Source organism: Eretmochelys imbricata, chromosome 7 (assembly GCF_965152235.1).
Source record: "Eretmochelys imbricata isolate rEreImb1 chromosome 7, rEreImb1.hap1, whole genome shotgun sequence".
NCBI classification, from domain to species: Eukaryota; Metazoa; Chordata; order Testudines; family Cheloniidae; genus Eretmochelys; species Eretmochelys imbricata.
In genome coordinates this window covers 69,002,077-69,029,530 of record NC_135578.1, presented here as the reverse complement: position 1 = coordinate 69,029,530, position 27,454 = coordinate 69,002,077, and the positions used below count along the sequence as shown (strand labels likewise).

The 27,454-nt window shown below is 42.5% G+C and overlaps 1 protein-coding gene across 1 annotated transcript in view; it reads left to right on the top strand.

Annotated features, from left to right (window-relative positions):
- The first annotated feature begins 359 nt into the window (after positions 1-359).
- Positions 360-27,454, top strand: part of LOC144268183 (rap1 GTPase-GDP dissociation stimulator 1-like) — a 37,607-nt gene continuing 10,512 nt past the window's right edge. The window contains exons 1-10 of the mRNA XM_077822835.1: positions 360-378; positions 2,302-2,406; positions 6,578-6,700; positions 6,860-6,985; positions 10,005-10,133; positions 11,562-11,687; positions 12,909-13,052; positions 16,094-16,225; positions 22,520-22,654; positions 27,270-27,395. Of these exons, the coding sequence (XP_077678961.1) occupies positions 360-378; positions 2,302-2,406; positions 6,578-6,700; positions 6,860-6,985; positions 10,005-10,133; positions 11,562-11,687; positions 12,909-13,052; positions 16,094-16,225; positions 22,520-22,654; positions 27,270-27,395 (1,165 nt within the window). The remainder of the gene's footprint in view (positions 379-2,301; positions 2,407-6,577; positions 6,701-6,859; positions 6,986-10,004; positions 10,134-11,561; positions 11,688-12,908; positions 13,053-16,093; positions 16,226-22,519; positions 22,655-27,269; positions 27,396-27,454) is intronic.

The following is a 27,454-nucleotide window of genomic DNA, read 5'->3' as shown; positions in this document are numbered from 1 at the left end:
TGGGGGGGGGGGTGAGGTTCTGTGGCCTGCAACGTGCAGGAAGCCACACTAGAAGATCACAATGGTCCCTTCTAGCCTTAAAGTCCAAGTCTAATTGCTTTTTTCCATTTCAACCAAAAACAACTTTTGCCCCATAGGCAATAATAACCTTCAATATTGCTCCACTCCCTTTAAAAACAAACAGCACAAGACACCAGTGATTTTGCTGGAGAAAAACAGCTCCCGCACGGCATGCACACCAGCATTTAGAAAAACTCACCTCACTTAATCGACATACCCAGAGAGAGAAAATAGCAAAAATGTCACAAGCGTCACTACAACACCAAAAATGGGAATGATGAATTATCACTACTAGGAAAATGCAAAAACTGTTCTGGGGTGAGTCTTTGCAAGTGTTTTTATGGAAAAACAAACTTCTTAGTGACCAGTTTGTGGAGTAAAAATTGTTTTATTGCAGCTGCGATAACAAAGGCTCAGCACACTTCAATGTAATTTCTGTAGTCTACATCCCACGAACTCAGGCCATAAATCATCAAACACCACACCAACATGACTGGGAGTGGTATACATTCGTTGTGGGTTACTGGAAATATAGATCAGAGTAATCACTCACACTTAAAGAAGCTTGAATGATTTTCTTAAAAGTACAGATCCTTGTTTCAAAATCTTCTCTTCCCCATCACTGTTCATCCAAAACCAAATATAACATACCTCCCTCCCCCCCCCCCCCCCCCGCAAAAAAAAGTCTAAAAATGTGTGCATCCTCTTTAATCCCTTCTAGGAATGGGCAACACCTGAGCTACTTGTTATTGGTTCTGCCAAATTTCCTCAGATGCATGAACGTTTTATTAAACTGAAACCATGAGTGAATTGGTCAGGGTCTCATTTTATTCTACTACCAAAGGTCATGTCTGCAGAGGAGGAAGAGGTGCTTGGGGGGGGAAAAACAGTTCTGATGTTTTGCCCCTCTGTCTAGTCATTTTTCTTTCTCAGCACTTTTCAAAGTACTTTTTATTTAAAAAAAAAAAACAGTACAGTGGGGCAAATTTGTGTGTGTGTGTGTGTGTGTGTGTGTCTATATATATATATATATTAGTTGCATATCTATGCAAAGCAGTATTTTCTTGTATACTTGGTAAACTGTACTCCTGTGCAACTGCTAGTTGTGGCCCTAGCTGATACGGGAATTCTGAACTCAAGTAAGACAAAAGGAGCTCGCTAATTAATATGTCTGTAATACCAGTTGGGATTCCCTCAGACCTTTTCCACTCAACTGATCCAGAACATGTCGCCAGTTCTCTGGGATCCAACAATTCAGTTCAGTTCCAGCTCATCGCTCAGGTTACTTGATTAGCCAAAAGAAAAGGAGGACCTGTGGCACCTTAGACTAACAAATGTGTTTGAGCATCCGCTTTCGTGAGGTACAGCTCACTTCATCGGACGCATGCAGTAGAAAATACAATGGGGAGATTTTATATACACAGAGAACATGAAACAATGGGTGTTACCATACACACACTGCAATGAGAGAGAGCAGGTAAGGTAAGCTATTACCAGCAGGAGAGAGGAAAAAACCTTTTGTAGTGATAATCAAGGTGGGCCATTGACAGTAGTTCACAAAAACATGTGAGGAACAGTGGGGGAGGGGGAAGAGAATAAATATGGGGAAATAGTTTTACTTTGGGAGTGGATGTGTCATTACACAGTCTTTATTCAAGCCTAAGTTAATTGTGTCCAGTTTGGAAATTAGCCAAGTAACAGCTCTATGCCCACACTTGGCAGGCCCAGGCACTGGGGATTTAGGTATAGTTGATACTACAATTCCAAATCATATCACAGACTACACAGTTTATGTACACTTTTCCTATCTACTAACATCTATACTACTTGAATGTAATTGGTTTGGACACTGTATTGGTCCTTACATGCTCCATCACTTATGTTCTCACCTTATCTACACTTCAAACTTATCAGTTCAGTGTGTTCTGGCTTATCTTGGCGAGCCCAGAAATATTCTCTTCAGCACACAGCTTGTCACACTCTTGTTTACAGTCTAACCTTACCTTCAAAGGTTAGGCAAGCTTACTAATGCCCAGCAAGATCTATGCCTACACTACCTAGAGTGCCTTTCCACCTCAGACATTTCATAGCAATTCCGTTATCTGAGATCTGGGACAAAGATAGATTTGGGCCACTCTTTTCGATGCAATATGTCTTCTTGTGACTGTGCTTAAGAGTGCCTAGACCCTTCATGAAATGGCGTCATGGAGATCTGTTAAAATCTGTTTCCTCTTTAAACAGAGTCCCTAAATCAACACCTGGAATGTCTCAAAATCTTTGGAGATGAAACTGAAGGTCAGATCCTTGAAAGTTTAAATGGGATTCTTCTGGCTCTGGCCGAAGACAGTTAAGTATCAATCCGAACCATTTTTCATTGCCTAGCCACACCAGCAGACTTCCTGAGGACTTGTTACCTATCATGACTATATCTATTAGATAGAGATCACTCCTAAAATCCCTGTTTGCTGCTGTTTTGGGGAGTGGGAAGTTTCTGCTGCAAACAGGCTAACTGATTAATTAATTTGTCCTACTCTACCAGGCGAGTGCTTTAAGGCAGCAATATTAAAAACAATATCCAGCTCCTAGCTAATGGGCCCATAAATTCCTAACCCTTCACTGGTTTCTACACCAGCATAACCCTGTGGAGCTCCAGCAGATGGGTTTCTAGGGGGTTCCAAGGGCATTGTGTGGGGAGATATTTGAGGGCTGCTGCTGAGATCTGTCAATGGAGGGGATGATCCAGCCTTGATGATTTAGCTTCAGTGGAAATTTCCTATTAGTCCTCAAAAGGTACTTGAGACTAATGAACTGCAAGCCAGTTGCTTGAACTGAAGTTCTTTATTGGAAGACTGACAACTGTAGAACCTTAAGAGTAAATCAGAGCTGGGAGGGTTTAAGCAGAAGAGAAATAATTGGGATAGCCTTAAAACAAACTACATTCCCTCCTAGGCTGAGATTTACAAAAGGGAATTATATCTGCCGATTCCAAACTATAGCCATTAGCTACAGTGTAGTTAAGATGATATGAAGAGACTTGTATTGAAGCTGCTGGCCCGTTCCCTGTTCCATTTAAATCAATCATTTGAGCAATGTAAAACTCTGGGAGTCTCCAAGTCTGACTGAGCAGACAAATATACTGTTCAAAAAAATCTGAAGGGGCAAAGAAACTCCAGGTTTAATTTCTTACCTAAAATATGTCTGAATCCTAAAATCATCTTTTGGTGACTTTCCCCAATAGACTATTACAACTAACATATGATAAAGTACTGGTCTAAGTTATACATTTGGAGAGGAATTAAAATACTGGACTGTGATTAAAGGTTTATGGCTAGAAAACTAACTGCAACCTTAATAAATCTGAAATCTACACTCATTGGGACTTATTTTAATAAAGAAGTCATACAAATTTCTTCTTCTAAAAGCTGATACACTAATAGTGACATAGTATCTACTTTTCACTTAGGAAGCACTGCATTCAACTTTACAAAGTTGGAAGTTCTGTTCCTACTGTAACAAACTTCAGTCTACAGTTTGATCACATTGTACACTTCCATTCTGTTCCTCATTGTCCATGGTGTGTGGTTGGTCATTTGTCAAGTTATTTTTGCTCCCTGATTGGATTTGTGAATTCACTTAAACAGGAAAATGAACAAATTTCTGCTAGGAATTTTCATATGAATAAACATGTGCTAAAATTCCAGAAATAGTTTGGATTTGTGACCATCTTCAGGAATAAACCATGCTTATCCAAATAATCACAAAATGAATATTACAGTAGAACTTCAGAGTTACATACACTGGAGTTATGAACTAACCAGTCAGTCACAAACCTCATTTGGAACTGGAAGAACACATCAGGCAGCAGCAAAGACCAAATTCCCCCCCCCCCCCCCAACATACAGTACTGTGTTAAATGTAAATTACTAAAAAAAAGCACTTTTTCTTCTGGATAGCAAAGTTTCAAAGCTGTATTTAAGTCCATGTTCAGTTGTAATGTTTTGTTCAGAGTTATGAACATTTCAGGGTTATGAACCATTGCCATTCAAGGTGTTTAACTTTGAGGTCTACAAATCAAACATGCCACTTTTATTCACAAACAATTTGCAAATCACACCATCTACTCAACGCCACTTTTCAGCGCCCCCCCCCCCCCCCCCCCAAAGAAAAGATGAGGAGACAGAAAAGATGAAAACACTAGGCTGTTGCAGATAGGAGGAATGTTACAAAAGCCAACCTAATTTCAAGCTGCCTTTCTACTGGACATCAGGGAAATGCTGTTCTTTCATTATTATCAAGGGGTCAGCTCACACTCATTCACCATGGGTTTAAATATTAAAGCTGCAGACAGTGACAGTCATCTGTACCATACAGGCTAGATCTCGCTTTCCATTCTCTGAAGCATTGTCAGCCTATTAGTGTTTCCAGAGGATGCTGTGTAGAAAGGTCTGGCAGTCCCAACCTATCCCCAGAGCCCTTTGCTTCTCCCAAGTATGTTGCTTGCAAAAATAAAATAAAACCATGCACCTTTGAAGATTCAGTAAATAGGCCTGTCTGGGGCCTAATTTCTTATTACTTGCAGCTTCACTTACTTTTTGCTGAGGTGGTGGTGGGTTGGTTTTACCTGTCAGCATTTGCTCGGCACTATTGCCTCTCCTTCAGAGCTTGGGGATTTATTCAGTTGCCATGGCAATGTGGCCTGCATTTGAAGGTTAGGCTCTGTGCAATACACTTGCATTTGACAGCTCTAGAAAGAAACCCACTAATCATATTTTCAGAACTTTATCCTACCTCCTCATTTAATTTATTTCAGACATTGATCCCTGAGGAACCTCAAGAATAAATGTTTCAAGTAGATTTCAACTATTCTTGTACCCTCTCCCCCACCTGCAGAGGGGATGACATAAGAGCTCTTATGCCTACTCGGTGGCATGCAAGGATCCCTCTGTCCTGGAGTGGATCTTGCCCAGTACTGCCAGACATCTTCCTTACTTGTCCACAAGTAAAAGGTTGCAGGACTGGGCTCATCGCTGTTAGAAATGCACGAGAGATTTTCTCGGTGATTTTTCTGCATAACAAAGATTTGCATAATCTGGCACAGGTGGTATTTTCTGCACACTGGGGCACAGGACTGGAAAAAATAGAATGTCATACTTAAGGATTCAGTATATTAGAACAGTATTGCTGGGGAAGCTTGCACCTGTCAGCACAGGCATGTACTTTGGCACCAAATTCCTCAATCAAAAATATTATGCAAATGCTGATTGCAGCTCAATATTTAAAGTTGTGCTGAGTTTTGTACACAAACCTCTTGTAATCTTATTCTTAATCTAAGAAGGAAATCTTGTTAGCTGTGTTTGCAGTAATATTTAGCTTGTTATTTGCAACTTTTTACAAACATGTTAGTTTTACTTATTATAGTGTATGTAGTTAGTTACTGAGTTTCATTAGAAGAAATTGTGTTTTTAGAAAACATATCCAAAAAAACCCTCAGATTACATGTTTCTGGATACTGAGGAAAGGAAACAAGTAAATCATTTTAGATTTTTAGAGCAACGGTAGGAAGTCTCTTAAGAGTAAAAGAGGTGAATCACAAACACCATGATAGTGATATGCCTGTCATCACAGAGCTAAGAGCAGCTGTGTTACATTGTTGTAGTTCAAGCAAAGTAATATGTTTAGAAATGCCTAGCATGATTTCAGTCTTCAAATGTCACTTGTGTATGATAATGGCCTATTTACCTGGGTTGGGGTTTGTTTGTTTGTAAAGGCAGGTAGTAATAAATAAACTTAAAAAAAAATCTACGTACAACATGGAATTATTCCAGGATAGCATATGAAGGAAGTTGTCTTTTCATGATGGAAGGTATGTGTGACCGACTAGAGAATAAGGCAACCTATTACACTAGGAAAAATTATGACCAGGTGGAGTCCCACTTTTTCCTATTGAAGTTTTAGCCTCCTTCAGCCAGTGTCAAAGCATAAAAAGACTATCAGCCAGTACTCAAGCAGGAAAGAGTAGCATTTCTTACAGCTCTTTGTCAAAAGACCAGCCTTCCCCCTCCCACCACTCTCCCAGCTGACGCCAGCCGGTGTTTGTTTATATATCCATCCTTCAGAAGACTCAGTGGCCTGATGACAATTAGACTTGATGAGACAGCAGGAATTCCTATTGTGGGGTAGCTGTATGATGACAGTCCTAATTGCTAGGAGCAGCTGCTGGATGACAGGCCAGATACCATCCACAGTTCATTTCTCAGTCGGCGAAGATAGAAATGTTTCCCTCTAAGGTCTGACACACAGGGCCCCTTCAGCAAGGTTCTTAAGCACTTACCTGACTTTGAACAAATTAGTAGTCCCAGTGACTGCATATGCTTAAAGTTAGGCAGGCGCTTAAGTACCTTGCTGAATCAGGACCTTGATTCCAACACTGCCTAGACCTCTGCAGAAACCATGAAGGCAGATACAGTGAATAAAGCAAATTCATTGCCATTACTGTTAACACTCTCTATCATTGCAGAGCAAAGATCCTCCAGCCTACTCACAAACAGTGAGATTTTCCCAACTTTAGCTCAAATTCTCAAAGGCAATCCAAGCTGTGCAGTCAAGGCAGCCCAGGTGATTGCAGAGATAGCAAAGAATGGTACGTAAAGTGTTCCTATAAATGTTAAATCCATTATTCCTGTTTACTTTCAATCCACTTATCTGTTCTATGGATGCTAATTATTGGCCTCGCAGTTGATGTATTGGTTTTATTTCAATAAGGCAAGGTCCTAGCAGCTTCTCTCCTCTGTCTGTGTAGAGGAAATGAAGAAGCCATGTATTGAAGCAGGTTTGGTTCTAGCTTTGGTACCTCTGCTGGAGAGCACGGACCAAGAGACGTTGCTTCATGCTGGGAGGGCCATTGGCCGCATCTGCTATGAAAACAGTAAGTACTCAATTTGCTGAAGGAGTGCTGTACATTCTGGCTACAGTAGTAAGGGTGTCTTTTAAAAAAAACACATGGGCTTTCTACTTAGACTGAGGTTAATGTTCTTTATATGTAGTGCTATACACCCTTGGTGCTAGTTCAGTTTCCAATTGCTTCTACAATAGCCATACCAGCAAATGCAGCATGGTTTTGACAACAAGGAGACTATAAGGGGTTAGATTCACTTTTGAATAACTTTTATTCATTGTAATTACAGTAAGTTAATACCAACCCCCCAGCCAAATCATTTAAATAGCTTTCACTTAGGAACAGCATGCTTTATTAAACTGCTTCTTACTAAATTGCAATTTGTATTACAATAGTGCCTAGAGACCCCAACTGAGATCAGGGCCCCATTCTGCTAAGCATTGTATATGTAAACAAGAGACCCTTCCTGCCCCAAAGAGGTTAGACAAATAGACAAGACAAAGGGAAGAAGGGAAACTGAGATAACTGACTTGATATAGATCGCACAGGAAATCAGTAGCGAGAACTCAGGTCTTCTGATTCCCAGTCCATTGCTTTGCCTACTGTGCTGCACTGCCTCTCATGGTAAAACAGTTTATAAAAGCGGTGCTCTTTCACTGTTAGGAAAATTTGCCATAGGGAAAAATCTGGGCATATATTGTGGCATCAGGGGTTTATTTTGATGAAACCCAAATCAGAATGCAACATGTTGGGAATTAAAATATTGTAGGTGATAAGGCAGATTGGGTGCTTCAGGTGTGGAATAGCTACAATTATCTGAGTCTGTCAGAAATCCCATAAATAAGAGGGAAAATAAACTGTGTATATTTAGAACCAGATTCCCACCTCTTGTAAACTGATGCCGCTCCATTGACTTCAGTGGAGCTATGCTGACATATACCAGCTGAGGATCTGGCTTCTAAGACCTAAAAACACCGTACCGAGCTAGGTGCTAAAGTGCTGTTATATGTCTTGAGACTCTTTGGCACTGGAACAACACAGATTACCTCTCTGTCTGAAAGATAACAGCTGTTAAAGCAATATGAAAGCGTAATGTGGTCTTCCTTCTATAGAACATACTGTATGGAAAGATAAAGGTTCTAAACATGTACCATTAAAGACATCTTCTCAGAAACAACCACAATTATTCTAGAATGCAAAGAGCTAAGTTTTGGCAGAGTCACAAACTGCACGTAAGATACAGGGTTGCACTGCCCCAGGAGCACACCTGGATCTAGACTATGAATCAGTCACAGTATGGTTGCTAGTTCTCATCCTGCTCCAGTGGGTAAAGTAATCTTCACCACCTCTACACCTGATGCTCCAGGTCATTTTTACTGACTGAGACACTAAGGGATCTACCTAAGATTCTGCCTATTCCCCCTCCCATATACCTACATGAGGGCCAGGCATACATTTTTAACAGTGCAGGTAATTAACCGTTAGGACAATTTACCAAGGTATGATGGGGTGTGACTCACCATGACAGTGCTGCCTTCTTGCAGTCTTGGAGATGAGCTCTTTAGGGCGGTACACCCTCTCCCTAGAGTGCCTTGCCCACAGTCACATCTGCTCTCTGACCCATGTCTCTCCAGGTACTGTGGCATCCTCTTCATGACATGGCCAGAGGGCTGTGTCATGAAACCATCTGTGCTCCCCGCTTTTGTGGGTTAGTACTGCAGTTCAACTGTCCAGCCATTTCCAGTGCAAGGACCCAGGCCTACCCACTACTCCAGGTCCCAGCCTAGGTACCCTGTTGATAGCCACATTGTGTGTCTCCTTAACTCCCCTATGATTGCTATGCTTCCTTCAGCCTCTTTCCCTTGGTGCCCCAGCACCTCACCTCAGGGCCTTCAGACACTGCTCTCTATCCAAAGTACTAGCCTTCCTCTTTCTAGGAGCACAAACTTCCCTCCTTGAGCTCTAGGCAGCTACTAACTCTGCGCTGCCCTGCAGCTTTTCTTATATTGGCTGCTCCTCACAACCTCTTATTGGCTGCTTCCCTGTGCAGCCTCCCTACATGCCAATGTGGGGCAGATACCCCATCACACGAGAGTTGTGGTGGATTCTACAGCACTGACCATTTTAAATTGAAGATTGGATGTTTTGCTACAAGATGCTCTAGGAATTATTTTGAGGACGTTCTACAGCCTGTGTTATACAGAAGCTCAGACAATCTATAATGGTCTGGAGGAGTTTGTTCTGAATCTTGTGCTGCTACAGACTTCCCTACCTGCATCACACTTTAGGGCTATTGACACTACCTGCAATGAGGTAAGCATTCAATTTAATGATATCCTTAAAGCACTGCAAAACCTCATTTTAGTCGTCTCCTATGTTAGGCTGTTGTATCATCTCTGACATGCTCACTCCCACTACAATTGCCTTAACACCTCTTGTATAATGGCTTACCTGTTCAGCTCCCAAAAGACAGTTTTACCATGAGGGTAGAGTTTAGGGATGCAGGTTTGGTCTTTAGAGTAGCAGCCGTGTTAATCTGTATCTGCAAAAAGAACAGGAGTACTCCACAAGTACTCCTGTTAGTTTTGGTCTTGTAATTTCACAGCAGGATTCTTGACCCCAATTCTTTGTTCCATCCACATCCAGAACTTCTATTTGGATCTATATTAACCTGAATTTGCAAGGTAAAACTTAGTTTGGAAGGATAATGGAGTCAAGATCATGTGATAGAAGGCCAGAATGGATGGACTAGTGTGATCAAAGTTTGATCTCCCTGAATTAATTCCTGTTTAACTAGAGCATTTAAAAATAATTAAAATCTTAAATTTATTATTTCCAGTGATAGATTATCCACCACAACCCAAATTGTTCCTATGGTTAACTACCCTCAGTTAAAATTTGTACCTTATTTCTAGTCTGTATCTTGTAGCAACGTTTTGTTTTAACTCTTACTTTAGGGATGCCTCCTCCATGCCCTAGTTAGTATAACAATGGATTAATCCAAGATGAAATTTCTGTTGCCTTTCATTTCTATGCGTTTGATTTCCAGGTGACCTTCAGGAGCAGCTGGTGAAGGCAGGAGTGATCACATCACTGGTCAGGATATTAACTGATTACCCAGACAGAGAGCCACTTGTCCGTGTCAACCTGTTGGCTTTATGCAACCTTGCAAGCCTAGGTGGGTATTAAAACATTCCCAGATTTGCAACTGTGTTGGTTTCATTTCTCATGCTACCACTGGCTTGTTCTTAGGCAGTGTTTCCACAAGTAGGGTTGGCCATAGTAGGCAAATGTTTGTCCTGCTATCAGGCAAAGTCACTGCATAGAGATTAGACACCTGTGGTTGGGATAAATGCAAGACTGTCTTTATTTCTTGTTACGCAGGGGCTTATCTCCTTGCTATATGCCCCCTTGTGGCCAACCTAGATAGACCCTCTAACCGTTCATAACTAAACACCAGAACCTGTAGCAGTTGCTGACCAGCCACACACACAAATAATTAAGATTCAATACATGTCCTCCTAGCCTCTTCCCAGGGAAAATGAATGGGTTGTGTCCTTAGCTGGTGTAAACTGATGTAGCTCTGACTTCACAATGTATATGATAGTACTTTTTTTTTTAAAATGTATTGCAATTTAATTTCATTAAGTATCTTTTTTTCATGTATCTCATACAGGACCAGGGACACTAGGAATTTTTGATGCACCTTCTCTCTCTACCATTCATTTATGTCTTAATAAAATGGCTTGATTCTCTTCTCACTTACACTGGTTTAAAAATAGTGTAGCTCCATTGACTTAAAGGAGTTGCTCCTGATTCATACAAGCATTAGTGAGAGAAGAATCAGGTGTGAAGTCTCTCATTTCTCTTTCTATGGAAATTCTGTGTTATGATTGTGAGAACCCCAAATTTGGGGGTTTTTTTGGGGGGGAGTCTCTAGCCCTCATGATTGCTGATAAAAAAAAAAAAAAAAAAACTTAACAAAAACCCTAAAGGCTCTCACAACAGAAGACAAAACTCAGTGGCTTTTTTTAAAATTCATGATTTTTAAGCCAATCTCATGATTTTTGAGGAAGGGCTGACTGTTTCTGAACTCCATAATGTTGGCAATACTGCATTCTGGACATATTCTATTTCAGCCATGTCCTTTATACATTTTTTCTTAAGTTGTTAAATCTTCTATATTTCATGGCATTATGGCACAGATATGTTAAGCTTTTGAAAGAGCTTGTGTGGAAAGTTTGACTGCCCATCCTGAACAAATTGGTTAGATTCTTGCTGGGATACTTTTTTGCACAGAAAATGTTCTGGTAAAGTGCTGTCATACCACAAGACCAATTCATCACTGGTATAAAGCCATTAAATGCAATGGAGTTAGGACAGTAATTGATTTGACTATTATTAAAAAGGCATAGCCACTGGAATGACAACTGGATTAGAAAGCAGAAGAAAAATGAGGCAGATTGAGGGGATTTAAAGGGAAAAAACAATGATTAGATGTTATGTGTATTAAACAAATTAGCAAGGCAACTAGATTCAAAGTAGCATCCAGTCATTTCTCTCTAGGAGTTTTTTTAAAACATACAAAATCATATTATCCACACAGAGATAGCTAAAGAAGCTCTAAGCAAGACAAAGGTTGCTGAACATCTAGTGAAGCAGCTGAGAAGGGCAGAGAACCATCAGAGGATAGAAACCATCATTGAGGTTCTACAGATGCTAGCGGAGAATGGTAAGGGGGTCTCTTATCTTGACGACTAGGCTCCTTAGTATGGAGGATACTAGCATAGTGGCTACAATGAACACTCCAGGGTTTTCAGTGGAATTCCATTACTGGAGGCAAGGTCATAAGCCCTCCTCATAGAAACAATGGGTGAAATCCTGGCCAGATTGAGGTCAATGGAAAAATTCCTGAATAAAATATATGGTGAGGGAATGGTACGAAATGAACCATTTGATAATTTTGTGTATGATACACACAGCCTCCATACTGTATGAGAATGCAGAAGATTACTGGGACCTTAGAAAATTTACTGGGAACTGATCTTAAAAGATACTTTATAATGGGTATAAATGGAGATAAAGAGCCCCTTTACTAAAATCAATCAGCCATGGTTGACTAACGAGGCCAGTCTACTTCAGTGAATCAAATGATAGTTAATTCTAAATCAACAATTTCATGAAAATGGTATTTCCATGAATATATTTCTAGCACAATACTTTTGTGTATTTATTTATAATTAAAGAGATCGTACATCTGGGTTTCACAGGGACAGTCCCGTCTTCAGATGATGTCTAAGGAACTTCTTTGGGATGCCTGAAATGGCCCAGTTTTTCATTTCCTCCATCACAATATTTGTGGGGTTTTATTTAGGTTTGTTCAAGACATTGCTATATCACACAATTTGTTCAGGGTTTATCAGCAACAAGTCTAGTGGAATGAGTGGTCAAACAGCATTCCCCACACTGGAGTGAAGAGTAATAGCTAGAGATGTTATCAAAGCTGTTTGTTTTGTTCAAACTCAGTATTAACACCACTGGAGAAAAATCCCCCACTCTGAGAAATATAGCCATGGTGCTGCCAAGTTGCAACTTGGCAACACCAATACACCTGTTAGTATTTTGCAGTTCTTACTTTATAAGAAGGGTGATATCTTTTATGTGACAAAAGATCTGGAATGTAATTTTTAAAAGCACAAAACATTATAAATTGCAATAGAAATTCCCCAGTTGCCTCCCCCCCCACCACCACCCATGCAAAAAATTACAATGATCTATCTAAAAGGTGTATTCCAATGGCAACATCCCTGTTTCTGAACAAGAGTCCCACAAATTACTGCACCTGGAAACATCTAAGATTTATTGGGGATTTAGCCTCCTTGCATTCATTTTTTTTTTTATGCAGTGACCCAAAGAGAAGCCATTAATATGCATGTTCTCCTGACCTCTGCAGATGCTTTGAAAGTGCAAATGGTAGAGGCAGGTGTGCATGAGGCACTGTCAGAGATCCTGCTGAGGCTCCAGGGCAGTTCGCAAGCAGAAGATATGTGCAGTGTGAAGGCTGCATCAGATCTCATTGTGTCTCTGCTCCTTGGAGGTAAGATGCATGGAGAAGCAGCAGAAAGCCCCATTAGCAGCAGGAATTGCCATATGCTCCTGTGCTTTTATTTCCTTTCTTCAGACACATCTGCAGCCTGTTTCAAGATTCCTTGGGGGAATTCTCCTCAACAGCCATTCTTTTCTCCCCCACTTACACTATGATTGTAATGCTCATGTTGCCATAATTTTCCTCCAAGCATATACACATTTTGCCTCAGGCATTTAATGCCACTATGCCTGCTCCTATTGCATTTCTAGCCTCTGCCTAGAACCGTGTACTGCCTTCTTAATTGTGGCTTTGTGTGTCAGTCCAGTCCATCTAGAACTGGGTTTCTCCAACTTTCTGATAACCTGGCTCCTCTGGGTAGCCACTGAAATATGCAAGCCTCCCCAAAAGAAAGGAAAGCTCAGATATAGGACCAGATATACTTCTTGAGTTAACCTCAATTTTAAAGGACCAGATCCTTAGCTGCTGTAAACCAGTGTCGCTCCACAATCTGGCCCATAATGTGAAGAGAGGGACTAAGAATACTAGTGTTATAGCACAGACAGTGCCTACATAAGTCTCTACAGACTAAGCTCTGCAGCTGAATAATGAAGGTCTATATGACCACCCTCTGTCTGCCCCCTTTCTCATGGAGGCATTTCACAGTACAGGGGGTCCTTTCAAGTAAACTGGCTTCTGACATAGCAATCTCAGACTGGTGTTCTCAATTTTTTTCCCTTCAATACACCTTAACTCATTCAGTACATTTAAATACCCATTTAAATATATTCATTGCATACATTCTTCATTCATTCTTCAAAAATGGAGCAAGTGTTTGAGCCATCTGGATTAATGAAGGAAGGAAACATAAGAATTTAAAATTACTTAGTATTACATGTTTCTATGTACTGAAAATGGAGAACACGGACCTTCTAAAAAAAAAAAAAATCCTTGTGGCACCTTAGAGACTAACAAATTTATTTGAGCATAAGCTTTCATGGCTTGGGAGACAGGCCAGTCCTTGCTTACAGACAGCCCCCAACCTGAAGCAAATACTCACCAGCAACTACACAACAAGAAACTCCAACCCAGGAACCAAACCCTGCTACAAACCCCATTGCCTACTCTGTCCACATATCTATTCAAGGGACACCATCATAGGACCTAATCACATCAGCCATACCATCAGGGGCTTGTTCACCTGCACATCTACCAATGTGATATGCCATCATGTGCCAGCAATGCCCCTTTGCCATGTACATTGGCCAAACCAGACAGTCCCTACGCAAAAGAATAAATGGACACAAATCTGACATCAGGAATCATAACATTCAAAAACCAGTAGGAGAACACTTCAATCTCTCTGGTCACTCAACAGACCTAAAAGTGGCAATTCTTCAACAGAAAACTGACAAAAACAGACTCCAATGTGAAGCTGCAGAACTGTAATTTGCAAACTGGATACCATCAGATTAGGCCTGAATCGATACTGGGAGTGGTTGGGGAAATTAAGTTTATGTTTTGTAATGACCCAATACTAATTTCTCCCTACTGTTACTCATACCTTCTTGTGAGCTGTCTGTAATGGGTCACTCTTACCACTTCAAAAGAGATTTTTCCTCCCTTGGTATCCTGCTGTTAATTGATTTATCTCGTTAGACTGACCTCACACTTGGTAAAGCAACCCCCATCTTTTCATATATTTATACCTGTTCCTGTATTTTTTCACTCCATGCATCTGGTGAAGTGGTTTCTAACCCACGAAAGCTTATGCCCAAGTAAATTTGTTCATCTCTAAGGTGCCATAAGGACTCCTCATTATTTTTGCTGATACAGATTAACATGGCTACCACTCTGAAAACTGACCTTTCAGAGTATACATTTTGCTGCCCCAGACCTTTCATTTCCTCAGTCACACCGCTGCACTGTGAGAAGGGACAGAGTACAGCAGCAGGTTTTGAAAACTGAGCATAAAATGCCATAGAAGGCATCTGAGATGCTGCTTTTGACGTGTGAGATGCATAGAATCTATGCTCAACCATTGGGTATAGCAGAAAAATGTTAGCTATCTCTGCTGATCTTAATTGTAATTTGGTTCAGATGGCTTTGTATGGGTGACAGTTTTGCAGCATTTGGGGCTACATGAATTAAAGAATTGCACATAATTATGCATTTACATTGCATCCTTTGCCAAAATCTCAAGGTAACTTACAATTTACTTAAACTTAAAGGTCAAAGCTGTGGCAAACATTTGAGTTAAACACTGTAGTATATTCGGATTTCAGTATAAAGAACTAGTTCTAGATTACTAATCACAAATCTGTGGCTTTCATTCTTAAGATTGCGTTTAGCCTATGCAGATCTCAATGAGTAACATACTGACACTGAACATTTGGAAACACAGGAGATACATACTGTTCCCTCAATCCCCACTTGTAAATCCTAGGAGATTTCCATGCATTGATTATGGGTGTGTGTACACCCACCCCCCCACACACACACACCCCCTTTTACATGATCTAGCCTTTATCTGAGCTGTGATCACCTTGCCACTTAAGATTCCATCCTGCAAGGTACTGATTTCATGAGAAGATGAAGGCACTTAGCACTCTGCAGGACAGATTTATACAGGCATCAGTTCAGCAGAGTGAACAGCTCTGTTCCTCTAAATAGTCATATACAACTGCTATTGTATTATGCCTCTACTTGGGAGAAACCTGCTAGCAGACTACCACAAGACTGAATAACTTCACATCTTCTGAAGGAGATGGTCCTTTCATGCAAGACTGGAGCATATAGCTAAAAGTAGTATGGGGAACCTTGCATAAGGCTACTAGCCATATATTGAGTGCATGGATTAGTGTAAGACATCTAGAATGATCAACTTTATAGCCTTCACTTCACAGAGTCACAGCCTCCTGCCAATTCTGATGTTCTGTTAGAGGAAACAATAGTCTACAAACTTCTGAAACCTTGAGCAGTACGATTCCATAATAGATGCAAAGTAGAGCTTAGATGTATTTTTAGACTTCTCTTCATTTATTGTACCACAGATGAATCCATGCAGAAGATGTTTGCTAATGGCTGTGGCATTATCTACCAGAAGGTTGGTACCTGGCTTGCATCCAATCACCCCCAGCTGCAGCTGACAGGAGCACTGGCTGTTGCCAACTTTGCCAGGAATGGTAAGATTGCTTATTCATTACCCATCAAAATGACCAAGATAGCTAGTATTGTTTGTTTCTTATTAGAGAGTGCAATAATATTAGATTTCATGGCGCGCTCTCTCTCTCTCTCTCTCTCACACACACACACACACACTTTTGTTTTCCTATATTATGGTGGTGTGTATCTTAATTATGGATGCTAATCATTTTAAGGTCATTATGTGGGCAAGTCTCCAGCCTCACTCCTACTCGGTTAATATAGCTCCTGTTCTAAAGCAGCCTCCACTAGTCCAGTCCTGAACCCCTCCACCCCCACAAATGTCAAAGCACCTCAGTCCTGACCTGCAGTTTCATTTGCTGACTCTCTTCGATCAATGGAAATGAACTATGCAAATGAATGGGAGGGAGGAAGTGCTGACTGACTGAATTACCTCTGCTGTCACAATGCTCCTCAGCCTGCAGCACCAAATGGACCCTGTGAGGAAAACAGGCTTTTCTAGAGTTCCACTTTTCCAATTGTCACCAAAACTGATAGACTTCTTCCCACTAATAGCTGGAACTTTCCCTGAAACTAGAAATGAAACAGGAGTAGTCTTGGAAAGTTATTGCAAAATGCCATTGAGTGGACTATTAGGCCTCATTTCACTCAGTCACTTGCTGTTACTAGAGGGTTGAACACTTTGCTTCTGTTGGTCAAGGTCATTACACATACTAGACCAGAGGTTGGCAACCTACGGCACGCATGCCAAAGATGGCACGTGAGCCGATTTTTAATGGCATGCTGCTTTCTGCCGGGTCCCCGCTGCAGGCCCCACTCAGCCTGCTGCCGAAACCAGGCCGAGACCCCAGCAGGCAGCAGTATCCCGTTAAAAATCCTTCCTGCCCCGACCCGCTCTTCTCTGCCCCCTGCGCCCCCTCCCTGGGGGAGCACGGTGAAGAAGCTTGGTCTGCAGCTACTGCTGGAGGGCAGGCAAGCTCCCCCCTCCCCTGCCTCTTCCCGAGCGTGCTGGGTTCCTGCCCCTCCTCCTCCCTCCCTCCCTGCCACCGATCCACTGATGGCCCTTGTGAGGAGGGGGAGAAGTGGAGCCGCAGTGAGCTCGCCGCTCTGGCAAGGAGGCGGAGAAGAGGTGGGGATGAGGCCTTGGGGAAGGGGGGTGGAATCAGAGCATATCCCCTCCAGCCCCCTGCCATGAGCTACTCTGGGCAGGGGGCTGGGAGCACCCCAACCACTCTTGCCCACACCCCCAGCCCTCTGCCCTGACCCCTGACCCCCCCCCACACACACACACCCCTCTGCCCTGACCCCTGCACCCTCCTCACAGCCCCCCCACTCCATGCCCTGACTCTTGCACCCCCCACATTCCTACCCCCACCCTGAGCCCTGAACAGGAGCTCCTGCACCTCCCTCCCCACATTCCCACCTGCACCCCTCACACCAAATGGGAGCTGCCCAGGTAAGCACTCCACACCCAAACCTCCTGCCCCAACCCTGAGCTCCCTCCCTCATTGTAGCTCCTGGCCAGACCCTGCCCCAACCTGCTCCTTCACCCCCAGCCCTGTGCTCAGTGCACTCCCACCCTCAGCTCAGTGCAGAGAGAGAGGAAGAGAATGGGCTAGAACCAGGGGAGAAGGTAGGTACCCACTCTGTGGGCAGGGCCAGGATCCCAGACTGGCAGCGGGCTGAGCAGGGCTGGCAGCCAGGACCCTCGCTGGCAGGAGCCGGCGGACGGAACCCCAGACCAGCAGCGGCCTGAGTGGCAGCGGGGTGAGCTGCTCAGCCCGCTGCCAGTCTGGGGTCCTGGCCACCGGCCCCGCTCAGCCCACTGCCAGCCTAGATGAATGGAACCACAGGCCGGCAACAGGCTGAGAGGGCCGACGGCATAAGATCAGCATTTTAATTTAATTTTAAATGAAGCTTCTTAAACATTTTGAAAACCTTGTTTACTTTACAATAGTTTAGGTATATAATATATAGACCTAGAGAGAGACCTTCTAAAAACATTAAGTGCATTACTGGCACACAAAACCTTAAAGTGAATAAATGAAGACCCAGCACACCACTTCTGAAAGGTTGCCGACCCCTGTACTAGAGGCTCCAGGCAACCCTCCCCTCCTGCTCTTATTTTAGGGACTCCATGCATTCCACCCACTCTCTCCTCCCCTGCCAGGGGTTCTGGGTGCCCCCTATTCCCCTGATGCCAGGGGCTCTATGTGTACCCGGCTTTCCCTTCATTCTGATGTAGGATAAAACTTCCAAAATCACCAAGTGACACAGGTTCCTAAGTGTATAAATCCCATTTCCAAAAGACACTTATGTGCTCTGGAACATTTTACCCACAGTCATTTCAGAAGAAAAATTGAGTGGCTTGAAATTAGGGATGAAATTTCAAGGGAGACCATTTTGTCACACTAAGTACCCTCAGTGTAAAGAAAGCAACAGTGATTGCTAAGGACTATAAGCAGAGGTACATAAAGAAATGGCATTGCCTATAGGAGAGGAAACGAACTGCACTTACATTCAAAGGACATGGTTGAGAGGCATCATTAACAAATGACATAGCCTCATCCCTAACTCTTTCTGTTCTCTCTCTCTCTCTCTCTCTCTCTCTCTCACACACACACACACACACACACACACACACACACACACACACACACACACACACACACACACACACACACACACACACACACACACACACACACACACACACACACACACAGGCTTGAGGCTTGAGTTCTTCATTGCATTTTACCTAGCAGTGAACATTGTACATGATTGCTCACTGGAAATGTCCTCTATGCCTTTAAAAAACTTGTTAACTGATTTAATACCTTTGACTGAATGACTTTTTTATTCCTTGACCCCCTCTGCCATCCCTTCCACCCCCAACATTAGACATTCTGGGTAGAAGAATAAGAATAATCCCTATCTGGCCTCAGTCTGTGCTGCTGATGTATGCACAGCCTTTAATCTAAGTAAATAAACCCTGTGGCTATTTGATTGCAGTGCTGAGGGACCTCTGATGAGGCAGTGAAAAGATGACCGCTTTTGCAGCTGAGAAAATAACAGTTCCTAGCCAGTTTTAACTGTGAACCATTAAATTGAAGGTGCATGCAAGGCTTACACCATACAGGTAAAAATCCACAGAAAAAAAGCCTCTTGGGAGCTTTGCAACAGTCAAAGAAAGATGGCCACTAAAGGAATTGTGGCTGTTTGCATATTACTAGAGGAGGAAGGGTATTCTCATTTCTCTCTCTAGTCTGTATATTTTTTTTAAAAAAAAGTGCAGTGGAAGTGAGACTATTTCAGTATAGACTTGAAAGTATTAAACCTCACACTACATATTTTACCTGTAACATTCTGTCAAACAAAATCCTTAACTTCTTTCCAGAAATAATACATGGCTACCCAGAGACTTGTGAATTTTCTCAGGCCTCTGATCTCAAAATACCCAGGATCTTGCAGGGGAGCATCTCCAAGAAATCACAGACAAAATGTCACCATTAAAAGCTGCATTCATGAATGGAAATTAAGATTTTTCTTGAATAAAATCCGCAAAATCACAAGGAATGTTGGTTTTCACACAAGTACACTTTTAAACGTCACACGTATTTGACAAGTTTCAACTGAGATATGTAACAAAGGAAAAACCATAGTTTAGCTGAAATGCAATGGTGGTAATGATGCTAGAGACACGCACATCGAAAAGAACCTTGCATCCCTCAGCACAGATCAGGAAGAGATAGACATTGCAATGGAAAAGGCATTGAACAATCCTATAGTTTAGAAGAAGTTAAATAAGGTCAATCAGTTGCAGGGAGAGAAATTCTGAAGAAAAAAAATCAGTTGAAATAATTTTGTTGACTGTATAATGGATTTAAACTAGGGGTGGGCAAACTATGGCCCAGGGGCCACATCCGGCCCTCCAGCTGGTTTAAAGCGACCTTCGAGCTCCTGTTGGGGAGCATGGTCTGGGGCTTGCCCTGCTGCTGCGCTCCAGCTGGGGAGCGGGATCCGCAGTCATGCCGTGCGTGCATGCCAAGGCTCCTGGAAGCAGCGGCATATCCCCCCGCCAGCTCCTATGCTTAGGGGCAGCCAGGGGGCTGTGTGCACTGCCCCCACCCCAAGTGCCACCCCCGCAATGCCCATTGGCCTGGAACTGCGGCTAATAGGAGCTGCAGGGGCGGTACCGGAGGACAGAGCAGCATACAAAGCCTGGCCACATCTCCATATAGGAGCTGGAGTGGGGACATGCCACTGTTTCAGGTAAACGCTGCCCAGAGCCTGCACCCCTGACCCCCTCCCACCCTCTGAACCTCTTGGTCCCAGCTTGGAGCACCCTCCTAGATCCCAAATCCCTCATCCCTAGCCTGACTCCAGAGCCTGCACCTCCACGTGGAGCCTTTCCCCTCCCCATGCACCTCAACCCCCAGCCCCGGCCCAGAGCCTCCTCCCGCACCCTGAACTCCTCATTTCTGCCCCCACCCCAGAGCCCACACCCCCAGCCAGAGCCCTCACTACCTCCTGCACCCCAACTCCAATTTAATGAACATTCATGGCCCGCCATGCAATTTTCATACCAAGATGTGGCCCTCGGGCCAAAAAGTTTGCCCACCCCTGATTTAAGCCCTCTTTTAGAGCCAGATCCTCATCTGGTATAGCTTCATTGAAGTGAATGGAACTTCACAGATTTATACCAGCCTGTGGTATGCAGTACTCAGTTTTCTTTCCTATATTTTACCAGAGTTTACATTAAGAGGGGGTAGGGGTAGGAAGCATTGCCCTGACTATAGCAAAGTTCAACTAATACCAGAAATGACTTTTTTCCTCTGGGCCAATAATTATACTAGCAAAAATTTGTTCTTTAGCAGTATAGGCACCCTACTGCACCAAAGGGCATGTAACTCAACACTTTCTTGGGGAAGGATTTCCTGGACACACAGGAATTAAGGGAAGACAGGGATTAAGAAAAATTAGAACAAGAAGGACCTAAAGGAAAGTTTCCCTGAGAGCACAACTTCATATGTCTCTTCTGTAGGAGGCTGCAGCAGCTCTGATGACAAAGGGTTCTTAGAAATAAAAGGTATATGTAGCAGGGTTTCAGGCCAAAGGGGGGTTAGGGTAGGGGACATGAGCCTGCCCTACTCCACGGGGTCCCAACCCAGAGCCATGTGGAACCAGCCTTCTTGGTTTCAGGTTCTCATATCGGCAAATGTATTCCCTGGGCCACTGCCTACCCTTGGCTCCAAATCTTGTAGTCCCTCAAAGGGTAGCGGCTTCCTGTCTCCCTCATCCTACATGGTCAGCCAGGGTGCCACAGTGGATTCAGCATCTTTGGCCCCTTCAGGCTGGGACTCTGGCAGGAGCCTGTAGCACACATCTGCTCTCCTCCTCAGTCAGCCCAGAGTGAGCTGAGCTACTTCCTTTTATATGCTCCCTCCACTGGGAGCATGCCAAGCAAGGGCAAGGGGGCATGGCCTCCCAGGCGCAAAGTGTGTGGTTAACCCTTGCTGGGCCAGTGCATAGTTGGTACACCCCATCACAGTGTAATATACAGAAAACAAAGGCATAAGAGTTTCAAGATAAGTACATCATGAAGGAGGGTATTTGGAGAAAGTGCAATACAAAGCAGGGATTTCTTGGGACTGATTATTTTGCTCTGACTCTCACCAGTGTTAAACAAGTAACTCATTAAGTCAATGGGAATTTCACCAGTGTAATAAATGCAAGATCAGAATTCGGTCCCTTACACCGAAGAGGCTAAAGTAACTATGGACCCAATTCTCTTCTCACACCTGTTAATCAGCAGTAATTCTACTGAAGTTGGTGGAGTTATAGCAGTGTAAAATCAGTGTGAGATCAGAATCACACTTGATGGGCTAGATCCTCAGTGCTCCTAAGGTCTCTTGGTGCCTCTAAAGTGGCACTGAATGACATTAAAGCTGCCCTAATGAGGAAGCAAAGGATTCTACCATCATGGAATTGGGGCTTGTTGGAGGGTAAACTGGGGCCTACAGACAGCGAGTCCAAAGCCCTAGCAGACCATTTTAGCTGACATAAGTTAACTTGCACTGGAAGCAAGCTCAGGGCAGGTGTAAAGGTAGCTTAAGGTCACCTTTGCTGAGCATGAGGGCAAGTTCTGTGCAGCTAAGGATTGCCATTGCTCTTGCTAAAGCATGATCCCTGTTGAACCACAAAAAATCCAGGCCAATAGTTCCTGGCGTTCCCCAGTGGAACACTGCTGGGCATAACAATTATCACTGTGTCTCATCTCTCCTCCTGAATGTTTTTTTCCCCTCTTTCTTAAGACGGCAACTGTGTACGGATGGTGCAGCTGGGAGTGGTACTTCAGCTTTTGGACCTTTTAGAGCAACATGTGGAGAATGGGGACGTTTCTGTTCAACATGCTGCACTCAGTGCCCTTCGAAACCTTGCTATCCCAGGTACAGAGCTGGTAGACAATCTCCTATTCATAAACAACTGGTGCCCATGGAGGGACAGGTCAATACCTAGTGTAGATCCACTGAAGTCACAGATTCTGGTGCATTTTCAGATTCTGACAGGTACCTGAGCTTTTTTTCCTGCAAAATAACTCATGCATGTGACTAACTTACTAGGACTACTCATGTATTTGATAGCTGCTTTCAACTACCTGAGAGGTAGTTCCAGAGAGGATGGTTCTAGACTATTCTCAGTGGTGGAAGAGGACAGGACAAGGAGTAATGGTCTCAAGTTGCAGTGGGGGAGGTTCAGGTTGGATATTAGGAAAAGCTTTTTCACTAGAAGGGTGGTGAAACGCTGAAATGCGTTGCCTAGGGAGGTGGTGGAATCTCCTTCCTTAGAGGTTTTTAAGGTCAGGCTTGACAAAGCCCTGGCTGAGATGATTTAATTGGGTATGGGTCCTGCTTTTGAGCAGGGGGTTGGACTAGATGACCTCCTGAGGTCCCTTCCAACCCTGATATTCTATGATTGTATGTGCAGAAAGTTAAGGAGCTTCAAATTATCCATGGGGATCTTATTAGTCACCACTGAAATGGCTTAACATATAGTCACACAAACACTATATAACAGGACAGGAAATGAAGAACAGTAGATACACTTTAAGCAGCATAGGGAGCAGGAAGGAATTATATCACATATCTTCAAGGGATTTTACAAAACCGCTCCTCTCCTTCTTTGAAACCAATACTAATTTAGAATGAGTTAAAATTTGACCTATATGTTGCAGTGTAGAGTTTCTGCTCTTGGGATCATTAATAAATAAATCAGAACATTGGTTCTACACCGCAGCTCTGCTGTCCGGGAGTGCAATTGAGAGCAGGAATTAATTTGTCTGAACACTTCTAACAGTACAGTGCCACCCAAAATGATGGTGGGGCACTGATTTAGCACTGGCTCAGAGGAAAGAGTGCCAACTACAGAGCCACCAATACTCTACTCTTATCTGCAGCAACAGGGTGTTCTTGGAGGTCCCCTCTTCAATACTAAACTGACCAGGTTGTTTAACTTGTCTGAGCACAAAATGCTGACTTTATATGATAAAAATGTCCAAGACTTTGTCAAAATAAATCAAAATTAATGCCATGGAATATATTTGTATCCTTCTATTGATTACTAGCTAGATCTTGTGCCTCTTCTCCACTGCCTCCTTTTAATATTTGGTAAATGGTTTCTCTCTGAAGAAAATGAGTTTCATTTCAGAAGTTCATTTATTTCTCTCAATACTCATGTTTAAATTTAGGTACCCTGGTGAACAGCATGGGGCCTGTATGTTGATCAAACTAGAGTGATAAAGTTGGCCATAATATATATATATGTGTGTGTGTGTGTGTGTGTGTGTGTATTTTTGTGGGGTTTTTTTAATGCAATGTACTTCATAGCACAGGCCCGGTCAATTGTTCTAAACTGGTGATATTCATTTGAAAGGTGAAGAGGATAAATTTTCTAAAATTTCCTAATGTAACATCTTGCATAAACCAGTGCATGCATATATATATATTTAGTGTGTGTGTGTGTGTGTGTGTGTGGACACGTTAGTCGACACAGCCCAACATACAGGTGTTTCTTGGTGCTAAAAGTGTACAACAATTTTTATGGGATATTTAACTAGAGCTGTTTTTAATCAAAATCAAAGTGTTTAAAAATGTTTCTGACAATTTTGTTCAGAAAAAAAATAAAATGAAGCTTTTCAATACTGTTGAAACGTCCCATTTTGACATTCTTGGAACTCACTGTTTCAGTTTTTGAAACAACTTTCCAAAACAAGTTTTTACAAGTTTTAAAGGATCAAAAATCCAAATTATTTTTTAATCAAAACATTTAATGTTTTGGGAAATTTCATTATTTGCTTTTGATCAATTTTGGAACAGAATTTTTTTTAAATAATGGAATTTCCCACAAAATGGAAAATCCAGTTCCTACCCAGCTCTATAGCTAAACCATATTTCTTTCATTTAAGAACAATCTGGCATTGCATGACATACATGGCTATTACTGCAAAGTAGGTTTAATTACAAGTGTGTAACAGGGTCAAATGCACAAGATGTCCATGCTATGCAGGCATATAAATCCCAGACAAGTCATATACCTACCCTCCTACACGGAAGCTCTTACATTGTGGTGAGGGAGCACAGAGAAGGACAAATGATTAAAGCAAAGAAAGGTGCTTTATTAGTCATAACCTGGAAGTAACAGATGGTTGAGCACTACTTCCCATTTCAGGGAAGCCTTCTAGCACAGAAATGCTGAGATAATACCCATGCAAAAATTATATAATTATATAGCAAAAATTAATAAATTATTCTACAGACATCACATTCTGCTGATCATCTGACTGTGCCTTTGCACGTGAACTAACCTAAAGTTTCTGCTCTCCAATTCTTGGACTCCTTAATACTGACCTTCCACTGTCTCTCTGCTTGACTTTAGCCAGGAACCTGTCCCCTTCAGTGGCTAAGCCTTAGGATTATGTGCACAGGCTCTGGCTTGGCAATGACAGTACTTATTCTGCATCTGCTTTTAAAAAAGCTCCTTCCTAGGCTCTTGTGGAGCTCTCCTTCCCTCAATGCTGCACTATGTACAGTAGCACAAGGCAGACTCTTTACAAACAGTCTGACCTTGGAATACAAACACTGGTGCTGCAGTCTCTGGGAGGAAATTTAACAGCTGTTTAACAGTGCAGAGCAATACTACACAACACTTTAAGCCGGGAAGGGAGAAATAATACCTTATCCAGCTGAAACAGTGAGGGTAATTTAGGTAGGCATGATGTAATTACCGACATTAGACTGTAGGGTGAGATTTTCAAAACTTCAAAAACTCTCATTGATTTTATTCTTGTACTATGTCCTGTGGGATCTTTAATGATTACAAGTAGCGAGGACATTGATCAATCTCTCATCTGAAAGATAGCTCTTCCAGTGCTCAATTCTCCTAAACAGCAGTCTGGGACATTGGTATGATATGGACTCAAGAGGAAGAACCCCCTTCAGTGACTCCCCAGTCCCACTTTCTGTAGTATAGGACCTAAATGTTCCTTGGAGGTTTCTTAACCAAGCCGCGAATGACCCAGACCTTGTACAGTTTATAGGGTGTATCAAGCTGCAGTTTAATTCCTCCTGTATCCTTCCTTGCTAGGACAGACCAAATGCCAGCCAATCTTAATGGCTTGTGCGGTTGTACTTTAATGTGCTGAACTATGTGTTATCAGATATTTGTGCATTGATTTAGAGTCTAATTTAATTTTGGTGATCTTCGTTGTTCACATGTCTATTACAAACAAATCATGATCTTTTGAAGTGTGAGTTTCTTCTGGGAAACTAAAAAGCTGTGCATCAGAACATGAAAAGGAAAAAAATCATAGATGGAGGCTAACTAAAGAAATCTATCAGTTGCCAGAGGCTGCATGAAAGGAACTAATGAAAGCAACTGGAGAATGTTGAAAGAAAGAAAATCCACACACTGTGATTTACTTAAAAGGAGCAGTAATGTACGGAACACAGCACTTATAAATTCTGTGAAATCCTATTCTCATCCCAGGTCTTTGCTAGCCATCGCCATTAAAGCAAGCCTCAAAATATGGAAATTATCAGCAGAGCCCCCATACTGAGGACATACTTCCCCTCAGCATTAATACTACACAGGCTACACCTTTAACGGGGCATAAGATAAAACTGCAAGGGAAGTCAAACAGAACATAAGATGGAAATCAATTAGATACGTTCTAAAACTTATGGATGGGCACAAGAGGTGTCTTTTTAATTGATTCAAACTGAGTAATAGAGAGAGGGGTTTCCTGGTGAATTCTACTACAATCAAGAGACTGGGGTTTGAGCTTGTGCTACTGGAACCAAAGGAAATTACAAACAAGGTAATTAACAGTTAGTGTCTGTTTCTTGGCATGCATGCAAGGTCAGTAAGGGAAAGGACAGAAGGATTCTTGCCTGATGCAGTTGCCCCAGGAAAGACAAAAACATGCAGAAGGGGAGGATAACATTACTTTGTAGAAAGACTTTGGTAGCTGAGTTAAGCCGCGTTCAGGTTTTTTCCAGAGAAGCTTCTGATCATTACCAGGAATTATTGCACTAAAGAGTGGTGCAGAGAAACAGGATTAGTAAGGGAAGGAGAGCAGAGAAGCAATGGTATCGGCAACAAAAGCATCAGGTATCTTAAATACAAAGGCACTTCACCCTCCAAACTAACATAAATTATTTTTACTGCATCTCCTCTTGGATAGGGATAAACAAACAGAGAGCACAATTTTCTGAACCCTGGCCTCGCATTCCAACAGGTTTGAAAAAGCAGTGAGTGAGTGAATGTGTTTTCACAAGAACACTGTTCCTGTGATATGTGTAGCTCAGTATAAGACCAAAAGGTTTAGACAATTCTGACCTTTATTTGAACCAAGGCTTACCACTTGTCAATGTTTAGTAACCACAGAAAAAGCAACTGTCAGTTGAATATATCTAACTTGTATGGTCTTCATCGTTGTAGTATTTGAGCTACAAGTTCACGTTCTCCAAAATGATTAAGTTCTCTCTTTCTGGTTCCATTTTCTAGTTGCTAACAAGGTCCAGATGCTGGAGGAAGGCGTAGCAGAGCGGATCCAGATGCTTTTGAGATCAGAGATGGCTCCTGTGCAGTTTAAACTTCTTGGAACACTGCGAATGTTAATAGATGGTCAAGGTAGAGAATTGCTGAGCACAGACTAATGTCACCTTGAAATGTTTTGCAAGCTACAAATG